This window comes from Eucalyptus grandis, chromosome 5, assembly GCF_016545825.1.
Source record: "Eucalyptus grandis isolate ANBG69807.140 chromosome 5, ASM1654582v1, whole genome shotgun sequence".
Classification (NCBI taxonomy): Eukaryota; Viridiplantae; Streptophyta; class Magnoliopsida; order Myrtales; family Myrtaceae; genus Eucalyptus; species Eucalyptus grandis.
In genome coordinates, this window is record NC_052616.1 from 44,361,894 (window position 1) to 44,378,654 (window position 16,761).

The following is a 16,761-nucleotide window of genomic DNA, read 5'->3' on the forward strand; positions in this document are numbered from 1 at the left end:
TCACTCCATTTAGACTTCAATTTTCATCCTCAAATTCTCCCAATTTGAAGTCCAAATATTGCTGAAGAAAAGCCCACAAAATTTCCACACTTTCCTATCGTCAAGTAGCTCGTCCGGGAAGTCCAAATTTCCATCGACTTAACCCATCCGAATTTCCGTTCATTTTCCGCAACGTCCGAATCAATTTTCGTAAAAACCTCGGAATCTCTGAAAATTTTTCGAAGAATGAATCGACGTTCCTAAAATAGCTCATGACACCGCGGAAATTTCAATTTCTAAAATTGGATTCAAATTCACAATTACTTTCAATTCGGCGTGCTTTTAGCGTGACCTAGTCTACTATGTAGCTTTTAGGAATTTTTGGTGCAATTGACCCGTGATCGATTTATCTCGAATCACAATGTACACTTTCGACACATTGGCGACTCTCGATTGTCATGAAAATCTCAACGTTTCATTTACGGGCACCAGGTACCAAAACGATAGAAAAATCGGTCTAATACCGATCGACGAGTATTTTGCAATCAGGTGGAATCACCCACACTTTCATCACATATCTCAATCAAATCGACCTATCTCTGGTCTCTAATCGATTTTGACAGTGCCGTAATAACCCTTGTAGATCAATACGGTTGAGCAGTCGATGCCTGGTCGAATTCTCAAGTTCATTGCATTTAAATTCCTTAATTGCTTCCCCAGATAGTCTAGTTATCTTGTGAGTGGCCAACTCAGGGAATAGAATTATCGGCGTGTCGATGAAAGGCCCGATTTAATCAAAAACAAAATCTGAAAATTCAGGATGTCAAAAAAATATTCCACAATCTTCTCTATATATATATATTTTAAATGGACGTAGAACTCCCGTAATCCTATCACGCAAAATCCCCATACTCAATATTTTCTTTGCAACACCTAAATCTTTCATCTCAAATTCAACATTTAATTGCTTCATCAGCACATCAATATCAAACATATTATTAACTGCTATCAGCATATCATCAACATATAAGAGTAGATAAATCAAAGAATCATTCTCTAATCTCCTAAAGTAAACGCAATTATCCATCTAGCTTTTCGAATAGTCTTGATTAGTCATGAAAGCATCAAAATGTTTATACCACTGCCTAGGTGACTGTTTAAGCCTATACAAAGATTTCTTTAACAAGCAAACATGATTTTCCTTACCTGGAATAGCAAATCCCTCTGGTTGCCTCATGTAAATCTGCTCCTCCAACTCACCGTAAAGAAACGCAGTTTTCACATCTAGCTGCTCTAACTCGAGATCCTGCGAAATACCTAAGGCAAGTAAAACACGAATAGAAGTATGTTTTACTATAGGAAAGAAGACCTCATTATAGTCAATGCCATTATACTATGTATATCCTTTCGCCACAAGTCTTGCTTTATACCTCGCTACCTCAATACCGGGAATGCCCTCTTTCCGTTTAAAGACCCATTTACTTCCGACAATCTTTTGGCTCTTTGGTACTTTGACCAACTCTCATGTTTAATTTCAATGGAGTGATTCCATCTCTTCACTCATAGCCCATAGCCACTATGACAACTCCAAACTAGCCATCGCCTCAGAATAAGACGAATGCTCATCTATCTCCACCTCATCATCTACAGTCAATGCATAAGCAATATCTGTATAATCATAACGTACTGGTGATTTAATGTGCCTTCTATTTCTATCCGTGGCTATAGTGTGCTGCAGCTTTACTAGTTGTTCACTATCACCAACTTCGAGAACTGTGGCTCCATCTACAGCCTCAACTTTAGTTACCTTCGAGGTCTCCGGAGTCTCCACCTAAAACTTTACCTCACTAATGACACCGTGATCTGTCTTCTCTACTAATTGTGTCTCAAAACTCATTTGTTGAAGTATTGCAGTCTCGTCGAAGATCACGTCTCTACTGATTAGAAAATCGGGTGATTTGGGATCGGTGCATCACAGCCGATAACCTTTCACCCCATGTGCATAACCGAGAAATATGCACTTCTTTGCCCTCGGCTCAAGCTTATCATCACTCACATGAGTATACGCAGGACATCCGAATATACGTAATTCGAAGTAATCAATAGATTTCATTGACCATACTTTCTCAAGAATCTTCCACTCGATATCAAATGATGGAGATTGATTAACTAGGTAACATGCCATGTTCACTACTTCGGCCCAAAATTCCTTGTCAAGTCTTGCATGCGAAAGCACGCATCGAGCTCACTCAAGCAAAGTCCTGTTCTTCCGTTCTGCCACGTCATTCTGTTGTGGTGTCATAGGTACTGTGCAGTGTCTTACAATACCTTCTTTCTCGCAGAACTCAGTAAAATATTTACCACAAAACTCCATGCCATTATTAGTTCACAGGCACTTGATCTGTTTATCTGACTGCTTCTCAATCAATGCCTTAAATTTCTTGAACCGATCAAACACTTTATACTTGTGCTTCAGAAAGTAAACCCATACCTTCCTCGAATATCGTCGATAAATGTCAACATATATCGAGCACCTCTTTTCGAAGGAACCGAAAACAGGCCCCAGATGTCTGAATGAATATATTCAACTGGTCGTTTAATCGAATGAATAGTTGTAATAAACTTAACTCAGTGCTGCTTCCCAAAAATACAGTGCTCACATAAGTTCAGCTTCCCTGTCTTTTGACCCTTCAACAACCCCTTTTCACTCAGTATCGTCATACCTGCCTCATTTATGTGCCCTAAACGCATATGCCATAATTGAGTCAAGTTAGAGTCTGACTCACCTAATGAAACTGCAGCGGTTCCGGTCACAATCTCTCCCAGAAAATGATAGAGAGTATTCACTTTCTTCCCCTTCATCACTATCATGGCACCTCAAGAGATCTTCAATACTCCACCTTCAGCAGTGTACATGCACCTGATATCATCATGTGTCCCCAGAGAAATAAGGATATTCTTGAGCTTTAGTACATGCCTCACATTTGTTAATGTGCACACCACCCCCATCGTGCATTCGAATCTAAATTGTTCCTATCTCCACAACTTTACAAACTGCATTATTTCCCAAAAGAACTCTGCCATCATCTGTAGTCTGGTAAGTAGTAAACTAGTTCTTATGAGGCGTCATATGATAAGAACACCCCAAATTCAGCACCCATTCATCTCCTGACGATGTAACAATCACACATAAAACGGCTTCTGCATTATTATTGCTCCCTTTGGCAATGTTTGCCACATTACTTATAGCGTTCTGCCTATCAACTTTATTCGTCTGCTTTAGACAATCTCTCCTGATGTGCCCCTCTTCATGACACTCAAAGCACTTCACACGTCCTTTGGACTTTTTATGACGTGATTTCAATCTGCTTTTACCTCTACTACTACTAGGCCCTTGATGTTATTCTCTACCCCGAATCGTCAGTGCTTGCGCTACTCCTTGTGCCAGACTGTCATCTCACAACTTTATTTGCCACTCCTTAGAGAATAAGGCGGACTTTACCTCTTCTGAGGTAATTGTAATATGCCCCTGCAACAATGAATCAGTAAAGTGCTCCCATGACTTTAGTAAAGAGGCTAATAACATCATGCCATGTTCTTCATCATCAAGTTTCTTACCGACATTCTGCAGATCCATCATAAGTTTATTAAATTCATATAGGTGGGTTCTGATAGACGTGCCTTCAGTATGTTTAAATTGAAACACCTTCTTCAACATGTATAAACAATTATTTAAACCTTTCTTCACATAGAGTGCTTGAATTTTTTCCCATAATGCTGTGGCATCCTTCTCCTCAGCAACCTCTATTAAGACTTCATTCAACAAATTTAACAAGATTGTGCTCTTTGCTCTTTCCATTAGCTCTACCCTCTTAGAGGCTTTCATTATAATTGGCAATTCATCTTCACCATCCAATGCCTTGGCCAAACCTTGTGTTGTCAATAATGCCCGCATCTTGATGTTCCATAACACAAAGTTGTTGCTCCCGTTAAACTTTTGAATTTCATATTTCCTCTCAGACATAATTGCAGTAATAGAATTTCCAGATAATAATCAAACAAGCAAAAACTCCAAATCACAATCAGATCTTGCAATTTACGTCAACGCGAAATCACGCGAGAAATAAACGATAAATAATAATGACACCAGAAATTTACGTGGTTCGGTTCGAGTATCGATACCTACATTCACGGGGAGAGCCAATAGCAAATAATCCACTATAATCGGAGAATCGAGTTTACAATCACTCACACGCTTGGATGTTTCTCACACCTAAATTTAACCTCAAATCCAAAGTATTTGTAAATAAACAATTCACTTGGACATAAACTCACGGCATAAAATTACCGCGCGATCAAGTCGTACGCCAAAAAGAAAAGATCTCTAGCTTCATTTTCTTTGGTAACATCATCCAGACTAGACTCAAATATATCCAAATAAAATGCCTAAGAAGATATCCTGAACAGAACGGGATAAACCCGTATTAGATAAAAAAAAAAATTAAAAATAACTTAGCAAATCCTACAGCTGTTCTAATAATTGTAGAATAGAAAACGTGCAAGATAAAGAATCTGAACCAGAACTTTTGGTTATATCAATCTCAAAATAACAATCATGAAACTTTATCTGGAAGGGAATTGATAATAATATATTGAAATCAAACTACTATGAGTTAAGTGCTTGAAGGTCTGGCGCAACAGAACTAGAGAGAGAAAGCGCATGCATGAGTGCACGCGACTATGATCATCCCATGGTAGACGGTGTAAGCGCAACAAGAGAGATATGTCAGAATTATTGCTGTCGAATTGTCGACTGCCACAATCGTACTGACTTTGAAATAAATAGCTACACTTATAAGGTAGTAAGTTGATGGAATAAGAATTACCAACTTAAAGTGGAATGTAAGTTAATTACTTAATTGTAATTTATAACTTAAAAAAAATCATAGATGTGAAATTAATAGCATACCAACATAAGCCCATTTACGAGCTAGTAAGTTACCAATAAATAAATAAACTTGTCATTGGAAATAAAATAGATGTTAGTAACATGCAATTGAAATAACGAAATGATCGAAATGACCAAATAGACGTCCACTTTTGTCTTAGTGAGTTACCGACAATCTGGGGAATTTACCAATGCCAAATGCAATATAAAATTGTAAAAACTTTGCTGTGGAAGTTAGAAACTAATAGCTGATCAAAATGTGCTTATTATGTGATCTATGCGTTCGGTCACTACACCAGAGACTCTAGGGATGAAGAGCGACAAGTAAGAGGAAGAGCTTCGAGATAGCCGAAACGTGTCTTGCACTTCTTCTGCTAAACGATCTTTGAAGAGATCCCATACTGTTTTGTGTTTGCCATACAAAGGGGCCAGTTCAGAGAGAGAGAGAGAGAGAGAGAGAGTTTAATAAGTTGGTGAGATGAAGTGATTTTCCAAGAAATAGGATGCGAAAATGGCTGCAGGCAATGTCAGCGTGACAAAAAATTAAGTCGATTTGGTCTTTTTGGGACTGAGATGAAGACGAAATGACAGTACTCCAAGGGCAAGGGAGGGTAGAGGAGTCATTACATGCTTGATGATTTCGATAACTATGTGTATTCCTTAATGAGGTATTGTGCATTTTAATCTGTAAGCCTCTTAAATTTGTCCTTATCAAAAAGGCTCCCATGAGATGAGGTGAGGGATTGTTGAGTTCTGACTTTCGAATTAAGAAATAAGGGTATTTTAGATCATATACATTTGTTTTAAGGTTTTTTGAAGCAAGACTATATAAGGAATGTGTTTAGTAACACGTCTCCAACTTTAGTCTCCATATTATTTCTTGTTTTGTTTTTTCCTATTTAATTGTTAGATATTTGGATCTTGTGTTTCACCAAGTGATTTTTAGATTCTTTGGCTTGTTTTCTCATACTAGTCTTTGAAGATATTGAAACCCCTCTATCTCACCATGGTTTTTCCCATTGTGGGTTTTCCTCCACGTAAATCTTGCATCTCATATGATTTCAATTTTGCTTTCATCATTTACTACTTGTGTTTTGATCGGTACATCTTTTGGCATTTTTCCGCAACAGGGGTGAGTCCTTGCTTGAAAGTGACAATTATCCTTTTGATTATGAGATTGTAAAAAGAAATGATAAGTTCCATGTTGATTGAGAGTAAGGGGTCACAGTCTCCCTCTTTAGAGTCCTTCTTATAAGGACAAAATCGTAAGATCCATGGGCTAAAACAGACGATATTGCATGATAAGGCATATGCAAACTCTGATATCATCAATACTAAACTGAATTTGGACCATCGTATTTAATGAAATATATTTGAAACCATCATCATAGTCACAAGAGACTTACTAATACTTAATGGTTCATGCTTCAATTCAGTACATATACTAAATTTATGCAATAATTTCTCAGCACGAAAGGGGGATGGGACCAAAGGGCCCCTCGCCCTACCGATTTTAGTATTTTCCAATATCATAAGAACCTTAATAATCACAAGTGCTTGAGAAATGAATCATTTGGCAGCCCCTCAATCAATCGCGGTACAGGTACACACTTTCATCTATCCTAAGTAATTTCCATGAATCTTTTGGCCCCTCTCACTCATTCTTGGTACAGATGCACCCTTCTTTCATACTGAGTACTCTCTCTCCTCCCCCTCCCCCTAAAAAAAAAAAAAAAAAAAGCGCCTGTGTCTTTTGCTTTCTTTTCCATTTACAGCAGCAATTTATGATCTAAATTGGTTAGCATGTTGTTATATTTTGTAGGTTATGACATTTGATGATTTTAATAATAATTCCATTTATGTACCATTAATTAATTTATCAAGGGTGGAAGTCACTTAATTCTCTGATTATTTATACTTGATATCATTTTAATGCATCTGTAAGCTATACTCTCTTTGTGTCTTAATGAAAGGAAAGTAGAAAATTTCAAAAATCTATTTGTCGGTTCAAATTTGAATTTCACCACTCGCTTTATTGTCAATACGCACTAATATAATTTTTTATTGATCCTGTAACAATTTTCTTCTTTTGTGGCATTGCAAGCTTTGTACTTCACTATTTTTCCAAATAAATGACCGGTGGAAAAAAAAAATTTAAGAGCAAAGTCCAAGCCAATTAAAAAAAAAAAACCAGCTAATCTCATATTAAACTTGGTGAAATAAATTTTAAACTCATGTGATGTATGAGGAAGAATTATTGTACTGGTAATTTTATAACTGAACAAATTTTGATTTTCCGGTTTGCGTATATTGAACAATTGATCGATATTGTAACATGGCTCCCTCAAGATCCGATTTCTAAATCCGTCCCTGCTGAGGGGATGTGAGTGTGCCACCTGTGTCAACATACATTTAAATCATAAGATATCTATTGCATTTTATTTAACCCTCACAATGTCGATGGTCCAAATACATTTTAACTCATGTGTTCCTCCCACTTGATAGTTTGATTATATGAAGCTTATAAAATTCTAGTGGACTTTAAAAATAGACCAAGTGGTTGTTTGATTTTATGACACTAATTTGCCCTCAAATTTTTAAAGTACACAGGGTCTCCCCATCCTAGAGCTTCGTTCACGTTAAAAAGATTCGGTTGCAAGATTTCAGAGATGCTATTCCTAATACACTAGAAAATAGCAACTTGATACAATATTTTTAAATTAATCGGTCAGTCGTATCAATTCGAATCTTTTGAATATCAAAGTCGGTAGATTGACTCAACTTTTGACTCCACCAAAAAAAGAGTATTTCTCTTTGAAATATGTTCTCAAAAGGAGACCTTTGTTTTCGTTTTCTTTAGAAGCATTTCGAATTTTGTTAAGAGGAGCACTAGTTAAACCCCCGAGTAAAGAAAATTTGTCAATTTTAACGCATTAATTTTCTCATATTATAAATAGCAGTGAATTGAAAATAAACATATTTCTTTATTGAATATGGTCAACTAGTGCCCCGAGCAGACCTGTTAACGAGACCATTTTCATTTTGAATGTACTTAAAAAAAATATGACTTGACAATTTGGGAACAATTTGGGAATATAAATAAGGGCTTGAGACACCAATAGTCTTTAGGGTTAATATCACGAAAAACTTTAAACTAGTAGGCATGTGATAATTTTACTCCAAACTAGAAACACTAAATTGGTATATTTGCGACAGATTTACCTTCATTAATTTTTGTTAAATTTTATCGTCAAATTGCTAAGTTGGATAACATGTGACAGTTGACAACTACCAATTTGGGATTTTACCTTCTGTTATCACAAGTGTACTACATGTATTTTTTTTTTTTTTGTGGTATTAATCCAATTTAATATAAACTAATGGAGAGTTAATTTATCACAAATATACCAATTTGCGGTTATTGATGATAAAAAATTAGTTTGGATAAATTTGTCTTAAATATACTAATTTTTTTCAATGTGATCCTCCCATTAAAAATATAATAGAATTTGCTTACGTAGCCTTTGGCGTTATTGACTTATCTTCTTTTTTCTTGTTTGTTCAGCTTCGTTCTTAAAAAAATTATATTTTGGTTCCTTTTCTCTTACAAGTTCACTTAAGCATGATGAGGGTCATCAAATATTTTCAAGATAAATCCCACCAACCCTTCAAGATAAACCTCGCCAACCCTTATCTAAAACTAGTAATATTCAACACAACACCTTGACAAGACATATACACTAGATCTGTTAATGTGTTCATATAAATTTCAATGTGACCAATAATAAAGGCATAACGGTATCAAAAGTCATGAACTCGTTACAAAGTATAATCGAGTCTTAAAACTTATCACGAAGTGTAATTGAGTTCTAAAACTTTTAGAAAATGCAATAAAATTCTAAAATTTGTCAAATTAATATAATCAAACCTTTTTTTATTATATCTTTTGAAAATTTTAGGACTTACTTGCACATTCATGATAGGTTTTATGACTTGATTGCACTTTTTTGAAAGTTTTAGGAAATTGATTGCATTCTCGTGACAAGTTTTAAGACTCGATTGCATTTTTTGAAAGTTTTAGGATTCAATTACACTTTCATGATAATTTGTATTACTTTAAGTGCACTTATCCCAATAATAAATATGGAGTGCTGGACACTTAGAGTGCCAAACTTGACACAAAAGAATACTCAAGTGCCAAAAGTTATGAAAGTAATAAGTGCCAACGATGAGAAAATTCGGATAAAATGCTTACGTGGCGATTTTTGGAGGCAAGTGCAAAACGACGTTGTTTTATATGCTGACGTGGCTAAACAAGTGCAAAAATGACGTCATTTTACTACTAACGTGGGTAAATAATTAATATAAAAATTAATTAAATTAAATAAAAACTAAATTTATTTTAAAAAATAAAAAATAACAAAAAACAAGAGAGAGAGAGAGAGAGAGAGAGAGGGAGATGGAGATTGCAAACGGCCGAGCTGAGCCTTTGTCGCTACCTCCCCACCATTGTAGGTCCTTCTTGGCAACGGTGGGGGTAGGGCCAGCTGGGGTTGCGAGGGTGGCGACCCTTGGCTCAGCCGGGCGAGGGCCGCCGACCCTCGTTGAATCTAGGCGAGGGTTCGTGAGCCCTCACCTTTGGTCAATCGGGGGTCGCTAGCACTTCCTAGCGATGGCGGGAGGCGGCAGCAATGGCGAGGGCATAGCCTTTAGGCATCTACAACTGTCTTCCTCATTTTTTAAATATTTTTTTAATTTAATTTAATTTTATATTAAAATTCAAATTCGTGCCAAAACGATGTCATTTTTTACATTTCTTTGTTGAGTTAGCTCTCCGGTGAGCCACATAGACAAGCAAAATTAATAAAAGATTGTCATGTAAGATTTTCAATGGAGTTCGTCGAAAGTAATACTCAAGTGTCCCATTTTTTTTTTTAAAATGACACTTGAGTATCACTTTCCAAACTTTTGATACTTAAGTGTTCAATTGTGTCAAGTTTTAACACTTAGGGCGTACTTTTGCCATAAATATGCCATGTTTTATTTGACCCTTTTACCTATTTACAATGTGCTTGAATTTATTTGGTAAGCAATTTAAATTATTCCTCGTGTTAAAACGATATGTTTATATACATTTAGAAATACTTACGACATGTAAACACAAGTAACTGTTTTTTTTATCTTGAATGTTTTGTATTGTGAAATATATTTAATTAAATTGGTATGTTTGTGTTGACTGTGGTTGGAAGCGAAGACAATCATTCTTAGACTCCTTTTCACCCTTAGTCATCTTATGACAATCGGCAGTGGTTGGAGGCAACGATGATTGAGCGATGGCCAATGAAGTAATTTTTGGATTTGTCACTCCATTAATCTATTGTTGACCTTGCCACTCTCTCCTACACGCATTCCGTGTCTACACTTCCGAAGGAGTGCCAGTGAGTACAGAGAATCTCCCACCATTCATTCCATCTGCCAATTTCCCCTTCACTTCTGTCTCAATTTGGCTGATAAACGGTGCCCTGCCCTGTGGATGGAGGAGTGGTGATGCGATGATCGGAGGTGGCTGTTGGAATTTTGTTTGTTAAAACAAAATAAGTGCTTTTTACTTTGTCCCACATAGAAAAGGTGGGAGCAGGAGGATTAGTTTATTAATGAGGAATTTCCTTTTGTAGTTAAAGGAGTGATTAGGTGGGGCTAGACCCACCATACCCGCGTGCGGGTGCGCGGATAATTGCGCGATTTTGGCGCGATTATTTGGCGCACTTAGCACTTTGCGCGCCCGCGGTTTAATTAGCATTAATCCCTTGCTTTTTATTTATTTTATTTTATTTTATTTTATATTTTAGTTCAAAGGTTGCCTTTTAATTTGAGAATTTCGGAAATGAAATATAAATGAAAATTGAAATTCTATTTAAATATATATATTTATATTCCGAATTTTATTTGTGCCTTTTCAAGACAACCTTTGGAAAATTACTTATTCGGTTTTTTAATTTATCCGAAGGATTGCAATTGTTCGTTTTTTCGACTTCTTCCGAAGAGTCGCGTTGGTTTATCCGAACAATTTTCTAAAGACATGTTTGTTCGCAATTTTCACGAAGAGTTGCAAGACCTTTTCATATAAATACTTGTCATTTTCGGAAAGAAATAAGTGGTCATTTTCGAGTCTTCTTTCTGAAAACTGCAGCCAATTTTCGATTGTTTCTTAGAGACCCGGAGAAATATTTAGAATTGCTATCTAAGATTCTCACTTGAGACTTTGTTGTATCCTGGAGGAAATTTGCCGGTGACCATTAGCAACGTAGTGGGGCAAATAAATCCTTAAAGAAAGTGATATCACGCCTCAAAGTCCGAGTTGTTTTTACTCGATCCGATTTCATTGTTCTACCCATTTCGCAGACTTATTTTTAAACAACAGTGGCGGCACGAGCGTGGCAATGGTGGCTGCCTGGCTGGAGCTCTCTGTGCATATTGAGGCCAGGTTAGGACCGCCTAGTTGGATCAAGGAGAGAGGGAGAAGAGAGGGTATCATTAAATTGGGTGCTTGAGGGACACCCCTACGTGCCCGCCTCAAGATTCTACCAATTTGAATTGACAGGAACGATGAATCTAGAAGACAGTGACAAGCGCAGTTATCTTCTAGTATGGAAGGAATATACCACATCGCCGAAAAGTTGGACCCAGTCACAGCATTTTGAACGCGAATGAAGGCTCAAGGGCGAGAAGACTCTCTATCCTTTAAAAAATTGGGTACATTGGAATCCTAAAGCCATCAAAATAGGCAATTGACTTGGTCTATATTCTCAAAGTCCACGAGAACATAACTTTTTTGGGTCGGAAAAGATACTTCATTCATTAAGTGCCATAACTGAAATAAAGATGTTTGATATCAAAAGATAGAAAATCCCAAAGATACTGGATGGTCGTTAGATCGACTCAGAACGGAGAGATTTCAGAGAAATTTCCCACGAAGAGTCTTGGCTCCCCCCATGAATACTGACCATGGACTCTTCGCTTTAGTCGAAGAAAGACTTTCCGGGAAAAATTTAAAAGAAGACTTTAGGCCTGGAAAGACCAATTCAACTCTGACATTGGTACCTGCACCACATACTGCCCAAAAATTTGCATGCAATCATTTTCCTATCCCTATCTTCCTGGAAACTCACCTCCTTTGCAGTTTCGTATGCCCCTCTCTCCCTTCACTATAAGTATGTAGGAATTGTGAAATTCAGTTATTTGCAAAGCAACACAGTTCAACACTTGTTTTATTTTGTAAGGAGTTATTCAGGTTTTCGTGATGGGTTTTCTTCAAAGCTTGTGTAACAGAAGTACGAGACATATTTTGTCGAATTTGAGGCTGTTTCTCTTGCTCTCGCCGCTCCTCGTCCCGAGCTACTCTGGTGCAGCCACCAAAGCCGTAGATGAGAGGAACGTGTTCAAAGTGGGCGTGATTCTTGATTTGGACTCACGTCTCAGCGACCAAATGCGTATGGCAGTTGAGATAGCGAGCCAAGATGTGAACAGCATCTCATCATCCGGAAGTCATTACATAAAGCCATATTACGTAAACTCCCACGCGAAGCCCCTTCGAGCAATTTCGGCTGGTTAGTTATTCATTGCCCTTCCTCAGTTCGGTAACTGCAGCCCACAATAATTTCTGCTTTGTTTGTTAGAAACATGTCAGTTGCCACTTGCAGTACTAAAAAAAACCACCCCAAGTCTGCTTTGAGATTATGTACCTGTTGTCATTTTTTTCTCGACTGCATGTGCTGAATGTTTACTGAAGAAGGTTCATTTAGTAATATAGCAACACATCGACACCCTTACAGAATGAAGTTGCGTATTTAAGACACCCAATGATTATGTTTAATCATTCACTAAAAAAGTTATAACAACGGTAAATTGATGTTCTTCCTTGTTAACATGAATCTCACGTAATGAGCATGTAGCTGCAATAATGTCTTCCAAGAACCCAATTAATAGGGATGAATAAGTGATATTTACAGAAGATATTGGTAAAAAATATTGTCTTGAATCCTGAAGTTTAGTATATCGATTTCCCTTTTTTTTCTGTTTTAACAGCTCAAAAGCTCATCAAGAGGAAGAATGTGCAAGTTATTATTGGCCTGAGACATGGGAGGGAGCAACTTTAGTAGCTGAAATAGCTAATCAATCTCAGGTACCAGTCATATCCTTCGCAAGAGACCAGGTAACACCAACATTAATGGTGCAAACTCTATGGCCTTCACTGTTTCGAATGAGTACCGATGAATCCAACCAAATTAAATGCATTGTAGATGTAGTGAGTTCTTATAATAGGCAAAGGGTATCGATAATATATGAGGCTGGGGCATACGATACTATGTACTCCAAGCTGTTAAATTCTCTGTCAGAGGAGCTTGGAAAAATCGGCTCAGCAATAGAGGACGAGCTGATTCTTGAAGCATTATCATCTCCAAATGGAGAAGTGTCTTTGGAAGAGAAATTAATGAAGCTGAAGGGAAAGGCATCCCCCATCTTTATTGTTCTAGGATTGTCGTCGCCCAGAAGCACTCATTTCTCAAAGCAGCAAAGAAGATGGGACTCTTCTATGGAGATTCAATTTGGATATTTGCTGAAAAACCATTTGCCAACCTCTTAATTTCAGCAGAACAATCAGCAATCTCCTCCACTGTTGAAGGCGCCATAGGAGTAATTACCTACCGTCCCAATAACCAGGCATATAGAGAATTCAGATCCAAATTCTTGAATATGTTCCATCACAAGTATGGAGAAAACTTCAATTTTGAGCCAGATATCGATGCTGTACGAGCATACGATTGCATTCTGGCCATTAAAAATGCGATAGATGCAGTGCCAAGCCATGATATTATACCTGAGTTTTTCCTTAATAGAATATCGCGAACTAGACTCACAGGTTTAAGTGGGCTGATACGATTTGAGAAAGGTCAGTTGGCACATCAACCCGCATTCCAACTTGTAAGTGTTAATGGAAATGAATATAGAGAGCTTAAGCTTTGGTCTCCCAATTTCGGTTTCTCAAGGAGTTTCATAGCAAAGCAAAGTTCAAGAAGAAATGGGTACGCAATTGCAGACAAATTGAAGACCGAAGAAGGACAGACTTCTGGTGAGAACAAGCGATTGGTGGTCGGAGTTCCCAGTAAAAGTCCCTTTGATAAGTTTGTGAAGGAGGATATGGACGACACAACCGGGAAAGCAAACTACATTGGCTTTTGCATAGATGTTTTCGAGAAGGTTGTTTCTCGCTTTCCTGATCGTTTGAACTATGAGTTTTCTCATCATGATGGAACATATCAGGACTTGATTAACAAAGTTCGTGATAAGGTATGGTACCCCATTATCTCTGTTCTTGTCTGGTTATTGCATGGCACATTATAGAATATCAACTGTTACTTACATTGATACAAAAACCATCAGAGCCTGAATAAATTAACTCGAGCAACAAGTTCATTTCACACAAATATCGATTTTTACTCACAAGATTGTATTATTTTGCATCAATAGACTGTCAAAGCCTCACAGCCTGTTAATACTAATTTTCTGCTTTGACGGTGCACTTTTTGGTATCAATTTCTAAAGTAGTCACTTTGATGTTGTTCCATGGTATGGCATTAATGGAAGACCTACGACGCTGCAGTTGGTGACATAACTATTCTGGCCAATCGCTCCCAGTATGTCGAGTTCACACAGCCGTTTATAGCATCAGACCTTTCAATGATAGTCCCAGCAAAACCGGACCCGGACAGGGCATTGATCTTTATGGAGCCTTTCACTCCAACAATGTGGATTGCCTCTGGAGGCATTCTCGTGTACACAATGTTGGTAGTTTGGTTCTTGGAGCGTCCAATCAATCCGGAATTTAAAGGCCCTTTGCCAAATCAACTCTCGACTGCTGCTTGGTTCACTTTCTCCTCTCTCTTCTTTGCTCATAGTAAGTAACTTCCCTTTGTTGATTATAGTCCATGGACAGTCCTTTGGGCCCAAACTTTTGACAAAAACACATGCATTGCTGACTTTTGCAGGGGAGAGAGTGCACCGGAACTTTACTCGGATCGTGCTGGTGATTTGGTTCTTTGTAGCATTGATCTTGACACAGAGTTACACGGCAGGCCTCACCTCATTGCTCACTCTCCAGCAGCTCAAACCGACTGTGACCACCATGGAGTGGCTGAGAATTTCTAAAGCAAGAGTGGGTTGTGACCCTGAAGCTTTCATTTGTGACTATCTGACTAACACGCTAAACTTCTCGAAGGAAGTCATTGTCGGCATAAGCAACACTTCCAGCTATGGAGATGAATTCAGAAGAGGCAACATTGCCGCTCTTTTTCTGGAATACCCATATGAGCGAGCTTTCTTCACTGAGTATTGCGATGGATATGTTGCCACTCGTGAAAACTACAGCTTTGGCGGTTTTGGCTTTGTAAGTGCGATCCCGTTATTCTGCGTAGACTTGATTTTTCGAGGTGTTAATAGATCCCGAGTTTGTGTGTTGTATCTCTTTAGGCCAGATCAAAAGGAAAAAGGGGCTTGAGAACTAAAATACCACACCAAATCCCACCAGAGTGACATAGGGTGTGGAATGATATATAAACAGAAACCCACCTAGCACTTGAGTATTCCTTTTAGGGAGTGATTTCATCCATGCGTTTCCAGTTGAGTTCATAAAAATGGTATAGAGGGAGTCGAAACTCTAGGATGAACCCCCCGGTTTATAAGCTCATTACCCTTACTTTAAGTCTATTAGCTTGCGAACCAGGTACTGATACAGTGGCACCCAATTACTTGCTGCTACAGAAGCAGGACGTATACAACAGAACACCAGAATTGATATTCGACCCCCGAACTTCTCTTGGGGTTACTATAGCCAAAAAGGGAAAAGAAAAAAGAAAAAGAAATTGTACCCTGGGGTTAATTAGCTATTTGTGGTTATGCAATTGCTCTTCCTTGTTACTTAATTCTCCTTTCCTGCCCTTATGCAGGTGTTCCCAAAAGGCTCTTCATTAGCTGCAAACTTCTCTCAGGCCATTTTGGAGCTTTCAGAGAGCGGTGAGATGAAAAGATTAGAGAACCAGTGGTTCAGTCCAAAGTGTACCTTGAGGAACTTGAGCAACGACACACCGAGGTTGGGTCTTAACAGCTTCTGGGCACTCTATGCTGTCACCATCGCCACTTCCACAGGTTGCTTCCTCTTTGCGTGTCTCTGCAAGAGAAGGAACGGTCAGGATCATGAACAAGGAAGCACTGATGATGACATGAGCGTGACGGAGCTGAGTATTTTGTAGTGTAAATCAATGTACAGTGGCCCAGTCTTAGGCTTGAGGACAAAGGGGGAACATTATTATTGAATCTTGATCAAGCACAAAAGCTGAATCTTCTTGCACCTGAGAACTAGCAAACACATGTTTGAAGAAGGAAAGGGTTCTGTACTTGCTTCACTAATCTGCAAATTGCTCATTCTTCGCGGGTTCGGCTTTGAAATCTGTTCGTTCTCTTGCGAAACCGATACTCTGTGTGGGAAACTGACGCAAACGAGTTTGAGGCTTGAGTTGTTGAACATAGAACAAAAAAATCATGCTCGAATTAGGCTTTTGAGACTTTAAGCTATTGACTATCGAAAATAGACTAAAAAGTAACACACCACAACATCAACATTACCTTCCTAACATGTAAGCTTATAGCGATTTGAAATACGTAAGGTGCTCATAGTACTTGGTACAATTAGAGAGCGTTAAAATAGCATAATTCTAATGTTTTGTGCCCACAGATGCGGACTTTTTTTCTTGTGCTGGTCAATTTCAATTGGTGTTGGT

General features: G+C 38.0%; 1 protein-coding gene across 1 annotated transcript; it reads left to right on the forward strand.

Moving 5' to 3' along the window:
* The first annotated feature begins 12,227 nt into the window (after window positions 1-12,227).
* On the forward strand, window positions 12,228-16,247 carry LOC104446868 (glutamate receptor 2.9). Its single transcript, XM_039313749.1, has 6 exons — window positions 12,228-12,534; window positions 13,324-13,399; window positions 13,462-14,275; window positions 14,573-14,882; window positions 14,974-15,371; window positions 15,931-16,247. Exons 1-6 carry the CDS (start codon window positions 12,228-12,230, stop codon window positions 16,231-16,233), a joined length of 2,208 nt encoding a protein of 735 aa, XP_039169683.1. The 3' UTR covers window positions 16,234-16,247.
* Window positions 16,248-16,761: the final 514 nt, after the last annotated feature.